Source organism: Pituophis catenifer, unplaced genomic scaffold, assembly GCF_029215685.1.
Source record: "Pituophis catenifer annectens isolate HBS135680 unplaced genomic scaffold, rPitCat1.0.hap2 SCAF_11, whole genome shotgun sequence".
NCBI lineage: Eukaryota > Metazoa > Chordata > Lepidosauria > Squamata > Colubridae > Pituophis > Pituophis catenifer.
Window position 1 is genome coordinate 17,328,170 of NW_027256891.1, and position 21,898 is coordinate 17,350,067.

General features: G+C 41.8%; 2 protein-coding genes across 2 annotated transcripts; one reads left to right on the top strand and one right to left on the bottom strand.

Annotated features, from left to right (window-relative positions):
* The first annotated feature begins 234 nt into the window (after positions 1-234).
* On the top strand, positions 235-13,665 carry GLA (galactosidase alpha). The gene is made up of 7 exons (XM_070951761.1): positions 235-556; positions 5,846-6,020; positions 7,252-7,429; positions 9,121-9,212; positions 10,052-10,213; positions 11,332-11,529; positions 12,391-13,665. Exons 1-7 carry the CDS (start codon positions 399-401, stop codon positions 12,703-12,705), a joined length of 1,278 nt encoding a protein of 425 aa, XP_070807862.1. The 5' UTR covers positions 235-398; the 3' UTR covers positions 12,706-13,665.
* Positions 13,666-14,009: 344 nt separating this feature from the next.
* Positions 14,010-20,111, bottom strand: RPL36A (ribosomal protein L36a). Its single transcript, XM_070951762.1, has 5 exons — positions 20,007-20,111; positions 17,418-17,523; positions 16,605-16,672; positions 15,292-15,414; positions 14,010-14,077 (listed from the first exon to the last, which is right to left on the bottom strand). Exons 1-5 carry the CDS (start codon positions 20,109-20,111, stop codon positions 14,057-14,059), a joined length of 423 nt encoding a protein of 140 aa, XP_070807863.1. The 3' UTR covers positions 14,010-14,056.
* Between the last annotated feature and the right edge of the window lie 1,787 nt (positions 20,112-21,898).

The following is a 21,898-nucleotide window of genomic DNA, read 5'->3' on the forward strand; positions in this document are numbered from 1 at the left end:
AAATGGGGGAAAAAAAAAGAACCCCCCCCCCAGAAAGTCCAGTTCCCTTTTAGGGGGAAAAAAACCAAAAAACCCACCACCTTTGGGATTAAAGGTGAAACCGGCCTGCAGGCTTGGAAAGGGTTAACACCTGCCCTCAATCACGTGACCCAGCTTCCATCACAAGAGGGAAAAAGTCCGCAAGTTTTTTTTTTTTTTTTTAAACTACTTTTCCTCCTGCGGGAGACGATTGGCTGAGTCCGAAGAGCCTTCCGATTGGCTGAAGGGGCGAGAGCAGGAGGCTGCGATTGGCTTGCCAAGGAGGGAACGGAGAGCTGCGATTGGCCGAAGCGAATCGTTCGGAAAGTCCGGCTGTGAATCGTGAGGGAGGAAGGAAGGAAGGAAGGAAACAAACCGGTATGGCCGGAGCGGCGGAGGTGGCGGCGCTGCTGGCGGTCCTGGGCTTGACCGCCGCGCTGGACAACGGGCTGGCTCGGACGCCGCCCATGGGCTGGCTCCACTGGGAGCGCTTCCTCTGCCAGACGGACTGCGAGCGGGAGCCCCGCGACTGCATCAGGTAGGCGGAGGGGATGCTGGATGCGGTTCCTTGGGGTTCAGGTTAATAAGAGTTCGGAAGGGAACCTTGTAAGGTCATCTAGTCCAAACCCTCCCCCTTTGCCCAAGCAGGAGACCCTACACCATTTCTGACAGGTGGCAGTTTGGGTCTCTTCTTGGAAGCTTTCCCACCACTGGTTTGGGACAAGCCTGCCTTATTTCCCCCCCCCCCACCCCCAGGGGGAAGGAATATGGGACTTGTAGTCCAGAAAGTGGTGGGGCTCCCTCTCGTCCAGGGCTGGAATTTGGTGGCTTCTTCCTCTTTGGAGAGTCACCTTGGACTGTGCTCCCGCTGGAGGTCGCCTTGACATTCATGGCAGACATTTGGTTTGATTTCCTTCCTCCCCTCTGCCTTACCAAACCCTGGCAGAGAAGCCCCAAAGCACTCCTCAGAATAGAGTAGAGTAGAGTAGAGTAGAGTAGGAATAGAATAGAATAGAATAGAATAGAATAGAATAGAATAGAATAGAATAGAATAGAATAGAATAGAATAGAATAGAATAGAATAGAATGTACAGTACGAATAGAATAGAATAGAATAGAGACTAGAGTAGAGTAGAGTAGAGTAGAGTAGAGTAGAGTAGAGTAGGAATAGAATAGAATAGAATAGAATAGAATAGAATAGAATAGAATAGAATAGAATGTAGAGTAGGAATAGAATAGAATAGAATAGAATAGAATAGAATAGAATAGAATAGAATTTAGACTAGGGATAGAATAGAATTTAGACTAGGGATAGAATAAAATAGAATAGAATAGAATAGAATAGAATAGAATAGAATAGAATAGAATAGAATAGAATAGAATAGAATATAGAATAGGGATAGAATAGAATAGAACAGAATAGAATAGAATGTAGAGTAGAGATAGAATAGAATTAGAATTAGAATTAGAATGTAGATAGAACAGAACAGAATAGAATATAGAATTAGAATATAGAATATAGAATATAGAATTAGAATGTAGATAGAACAGAACAGAACAGAATAGAATATAGAATGTAGAGTTGGGATGGGATGGGATAGTTATTGTCACTTTGAATGTACACTGATCGGCATACATTAAAAATGAAATTTCATTGCATACAACTCCCAAAGGGTCAACACCTCCAATATATACCACATAAACATGACTAAATAAATAAATATAAAAATTATGCATCTACCCACATTTATGTTACAGTAGTGGCCAAAATTGTGGAAATCTTTTGGGGAAAATGTATTTTCTAAAACTAGCTAATAACATCACTTTTTTTTTTTTAGTAGTACCATAAAATTATCTATCTATCTATTATCTATCTAATTATCTATGAAAAGATAATTTAATCAAGAATGCAATGCAATAACTTTTATGAAGGATTTGCTATTAGAATAGCAGTTACAGTATAAAGAAGAAAAGTGAAACACATAGAAAAAACGAGATATATAAAAATTATCAGCACAGAAAAAACGAGATATACAAAAACTATCACCATATCAGTTAATACTTAGTTGGAGAATCTTTAGCATGAATGACGGCCTTACAATGGCTTCCCATGGAGTGAATCAAGTCTTTTAGTTCTGCAGCTGTTCTAATGTGAAACCAAGATTGAATGATGGCTTCTATTAACTGGGTTTTATTGCTGGTTCGCTTCTGACTAACAAATTTCTTTAGTCGGCTCCATAGATTTTCAATTGGGTGAAGGTCTGGGCTATTCCCAGGCCATTCCAGCAGTGGAATAGGATTATCTTGAAACTCCCCCCCCCAAAAAAAGTGGTGTTATTAGCCATCAAACCTCAAAAATACACTTTTCCCAAAAGGTTTCCACAATTTTGGCCACTAGTATATATGACACGGAGAAACAACGGTCTAGTCCAGATGTGTACATGTGCATGAGAGAAATGAATCTTCTGAGTTTACCAGATGGATGGCCTAGGGAACAAAACTGTTAAGAGAATCAGGTAGTCCTATTAGAAACAGGGTGGATAAAAATCAATGATTTTTTAAAAAAAAAATCAGATTTTTTTGATTTAAATCGGATTTTTTTTATTTAAATCGGATTTTTTTGATTTTTATCGAATTTATTGTAATAAAAAATTTTTGGGGTAAAAATCGATCGTAAGATAGTTTTCTATTTAAGATACATAAATAATTTAGTCTATTCAGCATGAAATGGAGCTGAGTTATGTAGCATGAGGCTGTATATTCTGCAACACTGGGACTATTGTGAGTCAACAGTGGGTCAAAGGAGTAGCAGAGATGACAGTTGCTCTTTAAAAATTATGATTTAAATCGAGTTGATTTAAATCAAGTCTTTTTACTAGTGATTTAAATCATGATTTAAATTGTGATTTAAATCAACTTGATTTAAATCAAATCCATCTTGATTAGAAATACTTCGAAACCTCCTTCCAGAGGGGAGCGACCGAAACAAACCGTAAAGTGGGTGTGTGTGGGATCGGTAACAATGCTATGAGCTCTTAAGCATATAGAGCTTATAAGCAGTATCCTGCACTGCTGGATGTAGGATTAAATGCGTCAATTCGGCTCCCCTTGAAAAGGTTAAATCTAGGAATGAGCTAACTGCTAATGAAAAGCAGCATGGAGCTTCCAAGGCAGGTCTCGCTTTAACTGCCTCCTTTCTAAAGTCTGAATTGTCCAAACTTGACTGTGCTAAGTCTTTCCCCCTCAGACATACATTGGGACCCCTCGCTCTTGCACACTCACACTCCTCACTCACAAAGCACACATCTTAACTAGGCTGCGTGCTTAATCCCGCCAAGGAGGAGCCCCACAAGAAAGAGTCAAGAGTCAAACTGTATTTCAAGTACAATAGAAATTTGTAACATCAGTCTGTGCTTCTGGCAGAAGGGGCTGAGGCATCTTGGCTGCTTCAGATCTTCTTCAGGACACCAGTCCAGCTGGTTTGCAAAGTGACTTCTCCATAGGCTCCAATATATGTTCCTTTCTTGGGAACTTCAGTGCTTCAGCTCTTTTTCTCATAGCTCTTGTGCCTCAGTTGGTCCATCGCCAGCCTTATCTTGTCTCCAGCTCCTTCTCTCTCCTCTCCTCTCTTCTCCAGGCTGTCTGACCCATTCTGTCAGCGGTGAACCCCTTTTATTCTCTTTTCCCTCCATTCTAGCTCCCGTCTGATTGGTAGTCCAGTTTCGGACTCAACCGTTTTATTGGTCCTAAGCGCGACCGTTTAATTGGCCCTGAAGTCCAGAAGCTGACCAATCCCCATGCGGTTCTGTTTTTTTTTACGCACCCTTTTCCCATTGGCTGAAAAGGACAGGTTTTCAAGCCTCAGCATTAATAAGAGTGAAGCATAGTTATTTTACTATCTCCTAGTTATTTTACACCAGAATAAAGCACTAGTTGAAGTAACATTGTGCTAAGATATAAGGGGCTCGTTTGGCCGTAGCCTTTGGTTTTGTGTGAACAGTCAGCCAAGTATGACATCATAGTGTCATAAAACTATTATTAAACAAACCACATTTTTTTTTACTGATTTAGCACCTTTATTTATTGTTTAGCACATTTATTCGTTTCAGCATGTTGATTCATTTGGTTTTTTTTTCTTTTTTTAACATACATTTTTTATTTTATAAACAAACAAACATACAATTCTTAATCAATCATACAGAGTATCATCTGAGTACATCTTTTGTATCTTCTTGTTATTCCTCCAGTATTTATCATATCTTAATTTTATCATTTCATTTATTGTGACATTCCCCCCAAATTTCTTACTTTTCTATTAATACATTTATCTATCTTTTTATTTTAATAAAAAAAAATTTTTTTCAACAATTTTATCCCCAACCATCCTTCAACCCCCCCCTCCCCACACACACACCCCTCCGACTTCCCAGAGCAAAAACAGGGTATAACATTTAACAAACGTGAGCTAAAATAAACTAACTTATTACAAGATTCAAAACTCCCTCACACTCTTTAACTCCCCTTTTAAAAATTATTCATCAACCTTCCTTTTATAAATTCTGTTATCACATTTCATATTTGTTGCTAAGATCCTTTCCATACCTTCTTATCAATAAGACATTCTTCAAAATATAAATTTCAAAACTTTTTTTTTTAAAAAACTATCCATTAAATTTTAAATCATAGTTTCATAAAACTATTATTAAACAAACCACATTTTAATGCAGTGTATGGGGATTTATCTGAAATGATGGGTTCACAAAAAATGCTAAGTCATGAAACACGGTTTAGAAATCGCAAAGACTGATTCGTACATAAAACTAAGATCCAAATAAGCAAACTTGGTCATTTATTTTATTTATTTATTTTTATTTTATTTTGAATTTGTATACCGCCCTTCTCCCTGAGGACTCAGGGCGGTGAACAGCCAAGTAAAAACATCAAATACAAATATTAAAATACAGTTAAAAGATATATATAAATTTGGCCCCATTAATTAAAAACGATAAACAAAACAATTAAAAACACTTATAATTATCCATTATATCCTTTCTTGCAATTACAGTTGGGCTGTTTTGTAGAGCAAGAAGAAAAAAAAATTCTTAGCAAACAAAACAATTATTACATACAGTACAAGAAAACGGAATAAAAACAAATTTACAGCCAACAACCAACAAGAACCAGCATGTTCCTTTGGTGGCAATTATCAAGTTTTGCCTCTGAAGGTTGCAGAACCTGCCAGTAAGCAATTCATAATCTAGGAAGATCTGTGACTCATTCCCTAAACTTTCAATGACTTGAGACGAGTGTCTCATGATATGTTTTTATATTGGGATGTCAATACATAAGGCCAATTACAGAACAGAAAATCATTTCCTCAAACGGCATAGAATATGATGGTTTCTAGAGAGAAAATGCTCCAGTCCCTTTTTAGCAAAGAACAGTAATAAGCCAAAGGTGGCACACAGCATCCTCTCTAATGTGAGCCATTGCTCCAGTTCAGCTCTACTGCGCGCGCCACCTGCCAGCCAGCTGGTCTTTGGGTCTCTGTTGCGCATGCGTGGAGGTGGGACGTGTGATGGGGGCCCTGCGCATGTATGCATGGAGCCCGTGCGTGCATGCATCTAGGGGCCATGTGCGGGGGGCACGCACACATTGCATTTTGGGTGTTCAGGTGCGCACACTTTGGGCACTCGTCCAGAAAAGATTAGCCATCACTGGAATATACAATCTAAATTTTTCCAAGGAATGAATGACTGTTCTCTGTTTTTCAGTTTCTACTTCCTTATTCACTTCAGGCCTTTTGCCCTCCCTCTCCTTCTCCCAGCGAACAGCTCTTCATGCAGATGGCTGACCGGATGGCGTCGGAGGGATGGAAAGACGTCGGGTACCGTTTCCTGTGCATCGATGATTGTTGGATGGCTCCCACCCGCGACAAACAGGGACGGCTGCAGCCAGACCCCAAACGCTTCCCCAGCGGGATTAAGAAACTCGCAGACTATGTGAGTTGGGTGTTTGGGAACTTTCTCCTGGGAGCTTCTTCCAACTTGGGGCAGCTGGAAAATTCAGGAATGCCGGATTGATGGAAACTGCTGGTGCTGTTAATCCAATTTCTCTCTAACAAAGGTGGGAGAGGCTTCCTAAGCAACACCATTTATACTTTACCTTCTGTATTAATTTCTAACATAAATTACTCTCTTAACTCACTCTCTCTACAATTCCTTAAGAATCATTGTTGTTATTGTGATTTGTGAAGTCGTGTCCGACCCATTGCGACCCCATGGACAACGTTCCTCCAGGCCTTCCTGTCCTCTACCATCCTCTGGAGTCCATTTAAACTCACGCCGACTGCTTCAGTGACACCATCCAGCCACCTCGTTCTCTGCCATCCCCTTCTTCTTTTGCCCTCAGTCTTTCCCAGCATTAGGCTCTTCTCCAGCGAGTCCTTCCTTCTCATTAGGTGGCCAAAGTATTTGAGTTTCCTCTTCAGGATCCAGCCTTCTAAAGAGCAATCAGGGTTGATCTCCTCTAGGACTGACTGGTTGGATCATCTTGCAGTCCAAGGGACTCACAAGAGTCTTCTCCAGCACCATATTTCAAAGGCCTCGATTCTTTGGCGTTTAGCCTTCCTTATGGTCCAACTAAGAATCATTAGTTTCATTAAAGTCATCAACCAACTAAGATAAGAATAATTATGCTGGGTCAAATCAAAAAGATCTAACCTGGGATGGAGTTTGAATCTCTGACTCTGATTGTTTTTCTCAAATCTTGGAAAATGGGACATCTGATTCCTTGTTCTCTGTCTTTGGTAACTGATATTTAGAGGTAGACTGCAACTGTGGGTGATGGCTTTACTTGGGTATTTCCTCTAGTATGTGTTGATAAAACTAATCTGCATCTCTAATCTGGATTTCTGCTCCTGCTGCTGAGTGGTGGTATGCTTTTTCTTGGCGTTTTTCTTTCTTTCTCTCCCTCTCCCTCTCCCTCTCCCTCTCCCTCTCCCTCTCCCTCCCTCCCTCCCTCTGCCCCTTAAAAGCAGCCTATCCAAAGATGGGCCAGATGTTTTAGGCTGTGGAATTTTGAGTGTTGTAGGCCCACATCTGGAGAATGCCAGGCTCTGAGATACTTTAGTTTGAGTATGTTTTATTTTTGGGGGAATCCTTAGGAAGTACAACTTGCCTGCCATTTTCTGATCTTGCCTTTGCTTTTCCTGTTGGCTCCTGTGATTCAAAGGTCCACTCCAAAGGTCTGAAGCTGGGCATTTATGCAGACATTGGGAACAGAACCTGTGCTGGCTTTCCCGGAAGCTACGGCCACTACGAACAGGATGCAGAGACCTTTGCCAGCTGGGAGGTGGATCTGCTCAAATTCGACGGATGTGACTTTGGGACTCTGGAGGAGATGGCTGAAGGTTTGTTCCTTATGTTCATGCAAAAATGCTAAGACGTGTTTCTGGTGTTCCCGTGATCTCTTGAATAAGCCACGGCTGGAAGGATTCACACAGCCAATATCTCATAAAGCAGGGTTGTCCAATGTTGACAGCTTGTTGGCCAGGGAATTCTGGAAGTTGAAGTCCACAGCTTTTAACATTGCCAAGATTGGGCACCCCTGTGAATAAAGTATAACTGACAAGCCACTGTTGGCTTCTGTTTTGTTAGTTTATATGGAAAGCCATATAAATAGATGCCAGTACCATCTAGATCTGTGATGGTGAACCTATGGCACGCATGCCAGAGGTGGCATGCAGCCCCCTCTCTGATGGCACGCGAGCCGTTGCCCCAGTTCAACTCTGCTGTGCATGTGTGCGCATCTCCTGCCGGCCAGCTGGTCCTCAGGTCTCTGCCGCGTATGCGCATGCATGGGCATTGTGGCCTGCCAGCAGCCTGCGTGGATCGTGGCTGATCCCGACGACAAGGAGGCTGGTGTGTTGTGCCAGCAGCCTGCGCAGCCGGCGCTCGTGTCGGACAGCGAGGAGGCTGAAGAGGATGTGGTGCCAGAGGCAGAGACTCAGCCAGGGCCTTCAGAACCTCCAGAGGCTCCTTCAAGTGGAGAGAGTGAAGTGGAGGAGCCTCTTCTCAATGCTTGAGCACGCAGGGCTGCCAAAAGGCAGGAGTGGCTACTCAGGAGGAGGAGGTCTCCTTGAGAGTAAGGCTTGAGGATAATTGGCCACTCCCTTAGCCTATTTAAGTCACACGCCGTTAGTACGTTTCTTGCTGGAAACAACTTATAATTATCATCAGAGCATTTTTGGAAAAGTCTTATCGTATCTTGTTTTCTGGGCTGGTTGCCAACCTTTGCCAGACTTTGTTTTATTTTTGCAACTTAATAAATTTGATAAGGACCGTTGGTGTGTGTCAATATCCTTGGGAATCCGGAGCTGGGGCAGAACAATGGGCGGGAGATATACAGGAGGAGTGCATGCACATGTGGGGGAGCGGGGCGCATGCGGGGGGCACGTGCACATGTGTGAGGAGCAGTGCATGTGTGGGGCCACACGCACATTGCATTTTGAGGGTGCAGGTGCGTGCGCTTTGGGCACTCGGTCTGGAAAAGGTTAACCATCACTGATCTAGATTTTGGCTATTGATATTTGTGCTTTCCTGCCACCTGACTGGCACTAATACCATCTTAAACTTCCTGCCATTTTTAATGAGTGCTTCTACCACTCATTACCGTTGGTTTGGTAAGATCTGAGGAGCCCTGCCTTGGGAAGAGGGTTGGATTAAAAGATCGCCATGTTCCTTTCCAATCCTATGATCCTGTGTCTAAATAAAGATGGCCCTTATCTAGCAGCTGCCTGGTTTAGCAACCATTCACAGTTAACGACGACGAAAAGGGAATTTGGCAACTCAATCCCCGCATTTGTGACCTTCGCAGGTCTGTTAAGCAAAGGAAAGCTGAAGTAAGATTGTAACCAGAGTTGCGGTTTCTTTCACTTAGCAACTGCTTCACTTAGTGACGGAGTTGCCAATCTTAACTGTGGTCACTAAACGGGGACTATCTGAAGTCAAGCTTGGCTGACGGAGGCCTATCTTTTGTTGCGGATGTTGGAAAAGTCTGGAATATTTTAATGGCTGGGGGTTGCTTCTTTTTTCCTACCAGGTTATAAGAAAATGTCCTCGGCTTTGAATAAAACTGGCAGAAGTATTGTATATTCCTGTGAATGGCCACTTTACCAGAGACCCTTTCAAAAGGTAAGGGGGGGGAATTCTTTTGAGCTCATTCTAAGAGAAAATGGTCACCAGGTTGTACGTATCTGGTAAAGAATACATTGTTTTGACCTAGGCTCCCTTAACAAGCAGGAGGCAGGAATTGGTCCCGGCAAAACCTCTTTTATTTACGTAACTGTGAATTACGTTCATTCACAGTCAGCACGGTTTGTCCAAACAGTTTTTCAAAGGAATATTTCTCAACACACCTTATCTCGTTTGGCAAGCTGCCAGGTAACTTGTTTCCAACCGCAGTACAAAGCAAAACTTGGCAGTCTCTCAGAGTCACGGAACAAATTGTTTCCTGCAAAAGCCCACTCCCTGTTCGCTCCTTTTTTATTACCTACGGGAGGGGCCAAACACCTCCAAGGTGGGGCTTTACTCCCAAGTCGATCCTACTTTCTGAGTTGTTCTTGTCTTCTGGCAGCTCTGAGCATGCGCACACTGGGAACGGGCTCCAGCTGTTCCTCTGCCTCACTGCTGTCTATCTCCCTTTCTGCCTCCAACGCAGAGCCCTCGTCCGAGCTTTTCCCCAGCTCCCAGGACTGGCCCATGTTCCTCCCCAACCTCCTCACTGCTGCCATCACAACATACGTACTTGTGTCAAGCAGGGATCTGTATTAAAGCAGCTTCCTACGATTTCTCAATTGTAGTATTTATTGCTGAGGTTTTCCTAAACCTCAGTTTGCAACCCGAACAGAAACCACTCTGTTCCTTTTTTTTTTTTTTTTTTTTTTTTTTTTTGACTCTGGAGTCTCTTCAAGTCGACGTTTAGGGCCAAAGGGTGTGAAATTAATGTTTCTCCTTTGCCTCTTTCCTGGCAGGTCAACTATACCGAAATTAAGCAATACTGCAATTACTGGAGGAATTACGCTGACATCTCTGATGCCTGGAGCAGCATCAAGGATATCTTAGACTGGACTTCTTCTAACCAAGACGTTCTGATCGACATAGCAGGGCCAGGTGGCTGGAATGACCCAGACATGGTAAGAAAACATGCCCTGAGGCTCTTTATCCCATCCAGCGTAAATGCATCTGTTAATAGCCTCCGTATTCATCAAAGAAATGGTAAAATCAAAATAAAATCACTTTTGTTGTAGTTAGTTGCAAAGTCGTGTCCGACCCATCACGATCCCATGGACAACGTTCCTCCAGGCCTTCCTGTCCTCTACCATCCTCTGGTGGCAGGTAGACAGACCCTCTTATGTCCCTACTGCGTACTAGTTGTAAGCCTTGTTCCCTTCTTCTGCGTCCAATGTAGAAGCTGCAGCTGCAGAACAATTCACCGCTATTTTAATGCTGCTGTTGTAGCAGATTCGGACAGTGAGGAGGTTGGGGAGGAACATGGGCCAGTCCTGGAGTCTGGGGAGGGCTTTGACAAGTGTTCTGTGTCAGAGGCAGAGATGGGGCCAGGGCTGTCTGACAGTTGTCAGCTGCCTTCGGAGTCAGACATCAGTGAGGCAGACGAACAGCTGGAGCCTGTTCCCAGTGTGCGCATGCGCAGAGTTGCCAGACAAAGGGAACAGCTAAAGAACAAGGGTCGACTTGGGAGTAAGGCCACAGGTGGACGGTGAATGGTCCCTCCCAGAGGGAATAAAAGAGGAGCGAAAAGGGAAGGGAGTTTGCAGGAGACAATTAGTTCGCTTAATTGGTTCGTGGCTCTCCGAGACTCCTTGCCAAGTTTTGAAGATATCGGCCTGGCAGCTCTCCAAGCCAGAGAAGGCCTGCGACTGTAAATTCACCCTTGAAAGACTTTGCTGAATGTGAACGAGAGAAATAAAAAAGGATTTTTGTAGGGATAAGGAGTCTTGCTGCCTGGTTTGGGAATGCCTACGTCTGAACACCAGTATCTGGTATGGACTAATCCATAACCTGGTTTCTTTGAGTTTGGGCTTAACAGTGTGTCAACTCAAGTTTCCAAGAGATCTTCCCATTTCATCACCTCCAAATGGATTCTTTGAAGGCGATCTTCCCAGGGGTTGAGTCGGGGACTCTTCTATGATCTTTGATGGGCCTGGGGAAGTCGCCAGAGTCTTTCCGTTCCTGCTCTCCAGCTGAATTTTGTAGCCTGAAAGGCATCTATTGTAAACTTTTCTTATTCCAGCTAGTGATTGGAAATTTTGGGCTGAGCTGGGACCAGCAAATAACACAGATGGCCTTCTGGACTATTATGGCGGCCCCACTAATGATGTCCAATGACCTGCGTCAGATCAGCTCCAAGGCCAAGGGTCTCCTCCAGAACAAGGAAGTGATAGCGATCAACCAGGATCCGCTGGGCAAGCAGGGCTACCGAATTACCAAGGTAAGTCCATCCATGGAGATTTCAGCTGCAGAAAGTGCTTGTCAGCGGCATGCGAAGACAGAATTACATTACACTATAATTGTGAAAAAAAAAGGTACCTCCCTCCCGTTTATCCGATTTTGAATACAGCCAGCATTTTTGTCCTTGAATAAACATACAAGTCTCTGGCATCCAGTCTAGACAAAGCCCTTAAATGTATGTTAAATTATATTTACGTTGCTTGCATCGTTTCGCCATTGGCCTGTGCCATTGCACAAATGATAATCACCATGAATATTTTAGAATTGAGTAGATCCACCCTCCCTCAAATACATTCCATTAGCTTTAATATACTTTGCATTTTGTGTAATAAGCGTATACTTGAAATACACTGCCTGTTTACAAGGAATTGATAGTAACTTAAAAGAGCATTCTGGTGTGTATCCTTGGTGATGGTTAACTTTTAGAACTAAGAAGGGGTAAGTTTCAGTGCTGATCAATTTTGCAATCAGGTTATTAATGTAACAAGATCAAATAGGTAGACTTGATTTATTTATTGCAGCCATTCTTGGTCTCTTGGGTAGAGTGGTATGGTGGCCTAGAGGTGGAGCTCTCGCCTCACAATCAGGAGGCTGTGAGTTCAGTCCTAGGTAGAGGCAGATATTTCTCTCTCTGGACACACTGAGAATATATCTGCTGAACAAAACTCCGCACTGGCGACAGGAAAGGCATCTGGCCATTAAAATTCTCTGCTCCATTCAGTTGCCCAGACTCCGCCCCGCAAGAGTTTATGGGGTCATTAAAAGAAGAGGATTCTTGGTCTCTGTGTAATCTGATTAAAGGTGCATTCATGCTTCTTCTGACTGATGTTATTCTCTCCAGGACAATACCTTTGAGCTGTGGGAACGCCCGCTCTCTGAAGGAGCTTTTGCCGTAGCTGTACTAAACCGGAAGGAGATGGGTGGGCCCCAGGCGTATGTCCTTGCTACCATGATCATTGGCAATGGTTTAGCTTGTAATCCCAGTTGTTTGATCCAGCAAATTCTGCCTACCAGGAGAGACTTGGGGCTACACAACTGGGTTTCGTTTTTGAAGCTGGTGGTGAACCCAACGGGTACTGTTCTGCTGAAGATAGTGGTGAATACAAACTCGCTTTTTATTGGCAATGGAAGAAGCTACTCTAAAGATCTCTTATAACATGACAACATTCTCCCCTTGCAAATTCTTTCGAGAGGATTGAAGGCTAAAGAACCTCCCGAAGAAATCAAAGGAAAATCGCTGCAGAGTCTTTGCTTCAAGAGACGGATGCTGATATGGTCTTTTCGGGATTCTGAGATTTTTAAACCTCAAAAGGATGACATTATCTGTCTTTCTTTCTGGAGGCACAGCTGGGACCAAAATTAGCTCACTTGACCGTGTTTGTCAAGTGGTTTTATACAAACACAACTGTTGTATTACAATGGTAGCCTGTTTTCTTGTGCTGTGGGCTTTGCCGGGACTCAAAAAAGATGACCGCAATTGTATATACTTGCAACTGCTTCTCAACAATCACTAGATGAAAATTAGAGATATGTAAGGATATAATAGCTGTACGGGTAAATTGTGCAATAACCAAAGAAATTTTTAAAAGAGGATTTGGGTGCACTTTGCTACTCCTAAAATCCAACAGACAGGATTTAAAAAGTACTACATAACTTGGAACAACTTTGGGCTTTTGGCAAGTTGCAAAAGTTTCTATATTGGGACTGGAGGCTCTGCACCTACATCGGAATGGCACTACTTCGGCACTGACCTTGAGAATTCAAGCCCTTAACGTCTGAACCTGAATTTTGCATTTCATTAAAAGGCTTTTCCCAATATTTCCCTCTCCATTGTTTCAATAAATCTTTTCTGCCTGCACTGATGTCCAAGGCAGCCACTAATTGAGGGCCCAGATTATGATCAAGTCAGCAAAACTGTCACATTTATTCCAGTTGCTGTTACTGCTTGAAGGAGAACAAAGACCAAAGGAATCTAATCAATTCTTTTGAGCCAGTTCGCGGAAGGAGAGGAGAATGTCAGAGTTTTGTGAATGTTTCTTCAAACGGAAGATAGCTTCCATCATGTTCTTTTAATAAATACGTACATTAAAAATTGCAATTAATGTCTTGAAGAGGATGATTGTGGAACAGTTTTTCTTCTTTGACGTTGAACATAATATATTTTGAGTAATTTTTAATATGCTTTCAACAATATGCTTTTGAATATAATGTGCCAAATAATAGTTAAACAATAAATGTGTAGAAGTAGAATGTGTAAAATTGGAATTATAGAAACTTACCCAAAAGGCAGGAGACAACTGAAAAAGCCTCCCCTCCCACACTTATTTTCCCAAATTGGGCAGTTTATTAATCACATTCTTTGTTTGGTTACCAATGTGCACTTTGTGGCAAGAACAGTCTTCATATCAAATGAACTCTTAAGGGTATATCCCAACAATGAATGGCAAAGTACAAAAGAAGTCATTGTATTCTGACACAATTTTAATGGGTTCCATATCAAAGAATATCTAGAACTGGATGACCTGGCCCTGTGAAAAGAAAAACAAGACATCGACTAAGTATCTGCTATAGTGACAAATGAAAACACATTTCGTTCAATGAATTTTCAATTTTGAAAAGAATCCTCCTTTTAGAAAACTGAAAAAATATTCCTAGACTTTGATTACAAATTTATGAACTCAGAATCTTGGGACATGGAAAGTCTCTGATAACATTCTCTAACCTGGTTCTCCCCCATTTTTTCCAAATGTGAAAAAATGGGCTGCAATGCCTACAGATGTATCCGGATATTATTTCAAAAAGCAATCAAAGGTATAACTTCAAACATTTATCCTAGTAAAAGAAAACTAGTCAATTTGTCACATTTCTATATATTCCTTACTCAAATGCTTCCCATTTATTCTTTGCATTCCACCCAATTCAATGGCTAATCTGGTGTTCCAAATGAAAACTACCATACTTTTCAGAGTTTAAGATGCACTTTCCCCCGCAAAAAAGTGCGTGGAAATGTCTGGCATCTTATACAGCAAATGTTGCTGAAGCCCCACCCACCCTTCGGCCTCTGCCTCCCAGCAATTTGCATCCTGGCAGCAAACAGTGTGGTCAGCTTCAGCACAGCCTGATTTAGCATGAGCAGCTGATTGGCGGTTGGATCGGCCTCACGGAATACCTATCAGCTGTTCCAGGCTGCAAGGATCACCCTGCCCATTGATGCCATCACCTATCGCTGCCTCTGTGCGCCCCATTTTCAGCCTCCACGCGCCCCGTTTTTGGCCCATTCCAGGCGGTGGCAATCCCCGCCACCTGGAACGGGCCAAAAATGGGACGCATGGAAGCCGAAAATGGGGTGCGTGGAGGCAGCGATAGGTGACAGCACTGATGGGGGGTGCCAGTGCTGATGGACGGCAGCAATCCCTGCAGCCTGGAACAGCTGATAGGAAATATTCCGGGAGGCAGATCCAACCACCAATCAGCTGCTTGTGCTAAATCAGGCTGTGCTGAAGCTGAGCACACTGTTTGCTGTAAGGAAGCAAATTGCTGGGAGGCAGAGGCAGATTTTTTTTTTCTTTGCTTTCCTCCCTAAAAGCTAGGTGCATCTTATATTTCAGAGCATCTTATAGTCTGAAAAATACAGTACTTTCTCCAGAACTGCTAAGCACATATTCATCCAAACAGGCCAGTCTTGTTTTGTAACACTAAAGTAACAGACCAACCAATGCCCAGAATATTGCTCAAACGGTACCTTTCTCTTCTTGTCTCCTCCTAACTCGAAGTGCTTGCACCTCTTAATGGCCAGCATCCTCTTCGACCTACAGTTTGGCTCCACACACTCCAGTCTCAGCACAATCTTCTTTGTGGTCTTTGCCTGTAAGGAGGAATGAGGTGGTGTCATACATCCTCAAACTATTGTTTCAGAAACTTTTCCCTTCCATGTCTGCTGCGAGCTTCGGACTTTGAAGGCTAGTAAAAGGGGACGTGGTGGCTAAGACGCTGAGCATGTCGATCGAAAGGTCGGCAGTTCAGCGGTTCGAATCTCTAGTGCCGTGTATAACTGGGTGAGCTCCCGTTACTTGTCCTAGCTTCTGCCAACCTAGCAGTTCAAAAGCACATAAAAAATGCAAGTAGAAAAATAGGGACCACCTTTGGTGGGAAGGTAACTGCATTCCGTGCACCTTTGGTGTTTAGTCATGCTGGCCACATGACCACAGAGAAGTCTTCGGACAGCTCTTCGGCTTTGAAACAGATATGAGCACCGTCCCCTAGAGTCGGGAACGACTAGCACATATGTGCAAGGGGAACCTTTACCTTACAGTAAGAGAATCTGGCAAGTCTGAATGTGCTTCTCCACTTTATCTTCATAACTGGAGGAGCTTGTCTGGGACCTGTTATTTTCTTGGCCTGGGCTCAAGACCCTTTTATTGAATCATTGTCTTGATAAAAACTGAGTGGTGCGGTGGCCTAGAGGAGGAGCTCTCGCCTCACCATCAGGAGGCTGTGAGTTCAATCCTAGGTAGAGGGAGATATTTCTCTCTCTGGGCACACAGAGAATATATCTGCTGAATAAAACTCCTCCTTGGCAACAGGAAGGGCATCTGGCCAGTAAACACTCAGTTCCATTCAATTGCCCAGACTCCATCCCGCAAGGGATTATGGGGTCATTAAAAGATGATGGTCTTGATAGCAACTCTTATCTGCTGTCCTTTGAAGACCATACCTTAATCCCTCTACAGCCCGTTAGCATCCTAACAAAAAGGATCAAATTCTGTGTCTTCCGTTTTTATAGAAATGGCTAGCTTCTATTATTATGGAAAAGTAAAAAAGGTTAGGGTAGATCTTAATGCCTTATTTTACTGCACCAAAGGAGTCAGAAGTCAATGCCTTTTTTTCCCCCTTGCTTTCCTCCACTCTCCGCTTCCTTTTCTCCTTTCCTAATATCCCTATATTTGCTTTTGTATGTCATACTGTAAATGAATAAAACTATTTTTTTTTAAAAAAATCTATCTTCCAACATTAATGCTTCAAATAAGATTTAACAAACCGCCAAGTGAAGCTTACCTTCTTGCGGAAGATGGGTTTTGTTTGACCTCCATAGCCGCTGCGCTTACGGTCGTATCTCCGCTTTCCTAAAAAAAAAAAAAGTTGCCTCAGGTAAAATCATAGTCTTATTTCTTCTCAACTGCAAACCTCACGAGTGAACAAACATGACCAATTACGTCGGTCCAATCATCTTTATTTACTAAGGTTTTTTTATCCTATGGCTCTCCTGAAAGTTAGAAATGTATATGGCTACTATTCTCTATGGCAGGGGTCTCCAACCTTGGCAACTTTAAGACTTGAGGACTTCAACTCCCAGAGTTCCTCAGCCAGCAAAGTCTTAAAATTGCCAAGGTTGGAGACCCCTGCTCTATGGGGGGGTTTCAGTGCTTCAAGTCCCTTCTGCCCCCGTACTTTTCAGAATGCCCAATCGCAGGTTCCCCTGCCCCCATTTTTGAGGCTTTTTGTTCTTAATATGCATAAGCGGTTTAAACATTTTTCTTTACAAAAAAAAATGTAGCGCAATGTGAAAACGGTGACCTCTGTATTTCTGGTTTAGAATGGAAATGAATTGAGAGGGCAGTCCTTTTCGCCTCTTATAGAGAAGAAACAAAAGGCTTTAAAAAAAAAGTGTATATATTTAGAAATATATTGCGTATATATTTAGAAACTGATGCAAACGGCAATTGTGCCTAAGAATAAATCGAAGAGTGGAAAGGAAATAAGGCCCCCTTGCTTTCATAATTAAAAGAAATCGGGAAGTGAGAACCCGGTGCTTTAATGCATGGAGGGCTAATTATAGAGACAAAGAATGCGCCAAACGCAACAACTCACCTTGTGCATACAAAGACTCTTTGCCCTTCTTGTATTGGGTGACTTTGTGAGGCTGATGCTTGCCACATTTCTTGCAGTAAGTCCTGCGGGTTTTCGGGACGTTCACCTGTCAAGGAATCAGTTTTACACCAATTAACAGAATTCTACCTTCCCCATATAGGGGAAAAGCATGCAAATATTCCAGGGAGAATTCTCCAACTCTGCTCTTTTTCCCAATATCAAATAGAATTGGAAGGAAACTTGGAGATCTTCTAGTCCAACCCCCTGCTTAGGCAGGAAACCCTCCATATTTCAGACAAATATGAGTAGAGTAGAGTAGAGTAGAGTAGGGTAGAGTAGAATTCTTTATTGGCCAAGCGTGGTTGGAATTTGTCTTTGGTGCATACGCTCTCAGTGTACATAAAAAGACAAGATACATTCGTCAAGAATCATAAGATACAACACTTAATGATAGTCATAGAATAGAATAGAATAGAATAGAATAGAATAGAATAGAATAGAATAGAATAGAATAGAATAGAATAGAATAGAATTCTTTATTGGCCAAGTATGATTGGAATTTGTCTTTGGTGCATAGACTCTCAGGGTACATAAAAAGACAAGATACATTCGTCAAGAATCATAAGGTGCAACACTTAATGATAGTCATAGGGAACATATAAGCAATCAAATCATATTAGGAAACAGTCAATATAAATCTTAAGGATACCAGCAACAAGGTTACAGTCATACAGTCATAAGTGGGAGGAGATGGGTGATAGGAACGATGAGAAGTTTAATAGTAGTGCAGATTTAGTAAATAGTTTGACAGTGTTGAGGGAATTATTTGTTTAGCAGAGTGATGTCATTTGGGAAAAAACTGTCCTTGTGTCTAGTTGTTCTGGTGTGCAGTGCTCTATAGCATTGTTTTGAGGGTATGAACTTCAACTCCAGAAGTATGGCCTGCTAGTACGGTCGCTGCTTGGAATTTTGAAGTCCCTAAACTTAGGAAAAGCTTTTGGCTCATAAGAAACAAGGTTTATTTTATTTTATTTTATTCCGCCTGTATTAATTTATAAATAATTCAAGGCCACGAAGGACTCACCAACTTACTAAGATAGAGAGGGTCTTTCCTGCAACAAGCAGAACCACAAACTACCAATCTCAATTTTTTACTTTAGCCTTTGTTGCAAATTCTGCCTCTGTACTAGTTGTACGATTAGCTATTCTGTTAATTGCAACTGTCAATCTGGATTAGCTTCCCAATTTGCTGCACATGACGTCATTCTTCTACCAGTGCAAAAGGAACAGGCAAACATTTTGCATTTTGAAGCATTTTAGGAACAAGGCTAATCATCTCAGCACCTTGTAAGAATAATATTAGCCATTAAACCTGGGCCGAGACTAACGTTTCTGGATTGTACCCTTCCTGACGATAACAGTTCCTGGCAATGACAATATTAAGTCTGATATTCACCACAGCAGGGAGAAAGCTACTTCTAACCCAGTTTGTTGGTTTCTCAAGGAGCTATTCCAATAAGCACACCCAAGGGAATTATTTCAGTCTTTCTCCTCCAGAAGAGTAGAATATCTCAGTTTCTACAGCTGATGTACTTTGTCCAAAGCTCCATTTCTCACCATTTCACTGCACTGCAAAATGACCCACAATCCAGACTCATTTCTGGATTGGATCTGGATGGTCAAGATTCACTGATCCTTAGAGAGATCCGTGAGGATCTTTCGATCCCTAACTCACAAGAAACAGGGTTGGAAAAGCCAACGCTGGCCCAATAAGAAACATTCAAAATGCTTGTATCCTTACGATTTATATTGCTTCCTAGTACGATTTGATTATTTGTACCCCATGACTATCATTAAGTGTTGTACCTTATGATTCTTGACGAATGTTATATTTTCTTTTTATGTACACTGAGAGCCTATGCACCAAAGACAAATTCCTTGTGTGTCCAATCACACTTGGCCAATAAAGAATTGAACTGAATTGAATTGAATTCAATTTGAATGCAATTGAATTGCATTGCATAATCAGGCTTGGGGATCAACAGCTAAAACTTAATCAACCCATGGAACAGAAGTTGCCTTCAGAACCTTAGATACAGATTAGTTGTGGGAGCTTCATCACTGGAGGCTTTCAAGAAGAGACTGGACTGCCATTTGTCAGGAATGGTGTAGAGTCTCCTGCTTGGGCGGGGGGTTGGACTAGATGACCTACAAGGTCCCTTCCAACTCTTGTTAAATCTGTTAACAATTTAAGATGCACAAGAGAGGAAAACGGGACGGGCGGGAGACGGAAAACTGAAATTCAGGGATCGGTTCTTTAAGTCTTTTTGAACGATCTGATTGGCCACTGCACTGGGAACTAGGCCTAAGCGAAGGCAATGCTGTTGTTAGCGGTTAAGGGAACCATGTCTTTTATTCCTTCCATATTTCGCTCCGGCTTTACCGTATATAAAATCACGTTCCTTTTTCCCCGCGTCCCACGAGAGCCCCACGGCCACGTTATTCGGTCTTGGCCGCCTCCCTGGGCCCCACTCCGAGGCCCTAACCCTCATTCCCGGCGGCGGATGAAACCGGATTCGGTTAACTCACCATCTTGCCAACGTTAGCGGCGCCCAGAGAAAGAGGCTCTCGCCGGAAGCGGAAGTAAAGACCATAGAGCAGAAAAGGAAGGAAGCTTGGAGGATAGAGTGCCATACCCAGCCCACACAGTTTGGAAGAAATGAGGAAACCTCGGCTGCCCCCTGCCGGAAAAGGCGAGGAAGTGGCGGTGTACAAGAGCAAATACTGCAATAATAATAATTCCCTTTTTTTTTTTCGTCGTTTCGTGAAAGCGCGGTCAGTGATATAGGTTCAAATCACTCAAATGACCAGAGGAGGAACCGTGTTGAAGTGCCAGAGAAGCAAAAAAGCAGAAGGGTGGTTTCCCACCCTTATCTTTTTTCTTTTTTTTTCTTTTTTTGTTTGACATCTTTCTCTGGAAGAGAAAATAAAAAAAAATAAAACAGGTCATTGCTTCTTGGGAGCGAAATTCGCGGAAAGAGGAAGCCTGGATGGCTTTGCAACCTTAGGACTTCAATCCGAGTTGAGGCCAGGTTTACCACATGCACAGAACAAGCCAGAAGGCCGCTGGTTTATTTTTGCCTTAGTCTGTGGTTTGAAATCAATCAGATGTGACTTATAGTCATGATTGAACAAAGGGGGCCAAGCCAGATGTCAGAATCCAGCCTACCAAAGTAAGGTCAACAATTTCGTATTAAAAAAGTTTTTATTTTTTTATAAAACATACAATTATTTATAAACATACAATTTATTTTTTATAAAACATACAATTCTTAATCAATCATACAGTGTATCATCTGAGTACATCTTTTGTATCTTCTTGTTATTCCGCCACTATTTATCATATCTTAATTTTATCATTTCATTTTTTTTTTATTTTAATTTGATTTATATGCAGCCCTGCTCCGGAGACTCAGGGCAGCTTACAGTGCGTTAAGCAATAGCCTTCATACTTTTGTATATTTATACAAAGTCAGCTTATTGCCCCCACAAACTGGGTCCTCATTTCACCTACCTTAGAAAGGATGGAAGGCTGAGTCAACCTTGAGCCTGGTGAGATTCGAACCTGCAGAAATTGCAGGCAGCTGTGTTAATAACAGGGTGCTTAGACCACTGTACTATCAAGGCTCTTGTAACGTTCCCCCCAAATTTCTTACTTTTCTATTAATACATTTATCTATCTTTTTATTTTAGTAAAAAAGTTTTTTCAACAATTTTATCCTCAACCCCCACTCCCCCCCCCCGACTTCCCAGAGCAAAAACAGGGTATAACATTTAACAAACATAAGCTAAAATAAACTAACTTACTACTAGATTCAAAACTCCCTCACACTCTTTAACTCCACTTTTAAAGATTATTCATCAACCTTCCTTTTATAAATTCTCTTATCACATTTCGCATTTGTTACTAAGATCCTTTCCATACCTTCTTATCAATAAGACATTCTACAAAATACAAGTTTCAACACTTTTTTTTTAAAAAAACTATCCATTAAATTTTAAGTTAACCATTTTAATACTTCAATAAGTTTTAGAAAGCTATCCAATTTTAATTAAGCCTTTTTACTTCAATGAGACAGTAAACTTTTCAGATTTATTACTAAAATCCTCCTCAAAAGAAATTAATCTTCTCTTATCACATTTCACAATTGTTGCTAGGATCCTTTCCCTACCTTCTTACCAATAAGACATTCTTCAAAATATAAGTTTCAAAACTTTTTTTTTAAAAAAACTATCCATTAACTTTTAAGTTAACCATTTTAATACTTCAGTAAGTTTCAAAAAGCTAACCAATTCTAATTAAGCCTTTTTACTTCAATAAAACAATAATTATTACTAATTAATTAGTTAAGATTAGTTAAGTTAAAGATTAATAAGAAATTAATCTTCCATTCTTCCTTTCTTTCTATATTTTTTCCAGT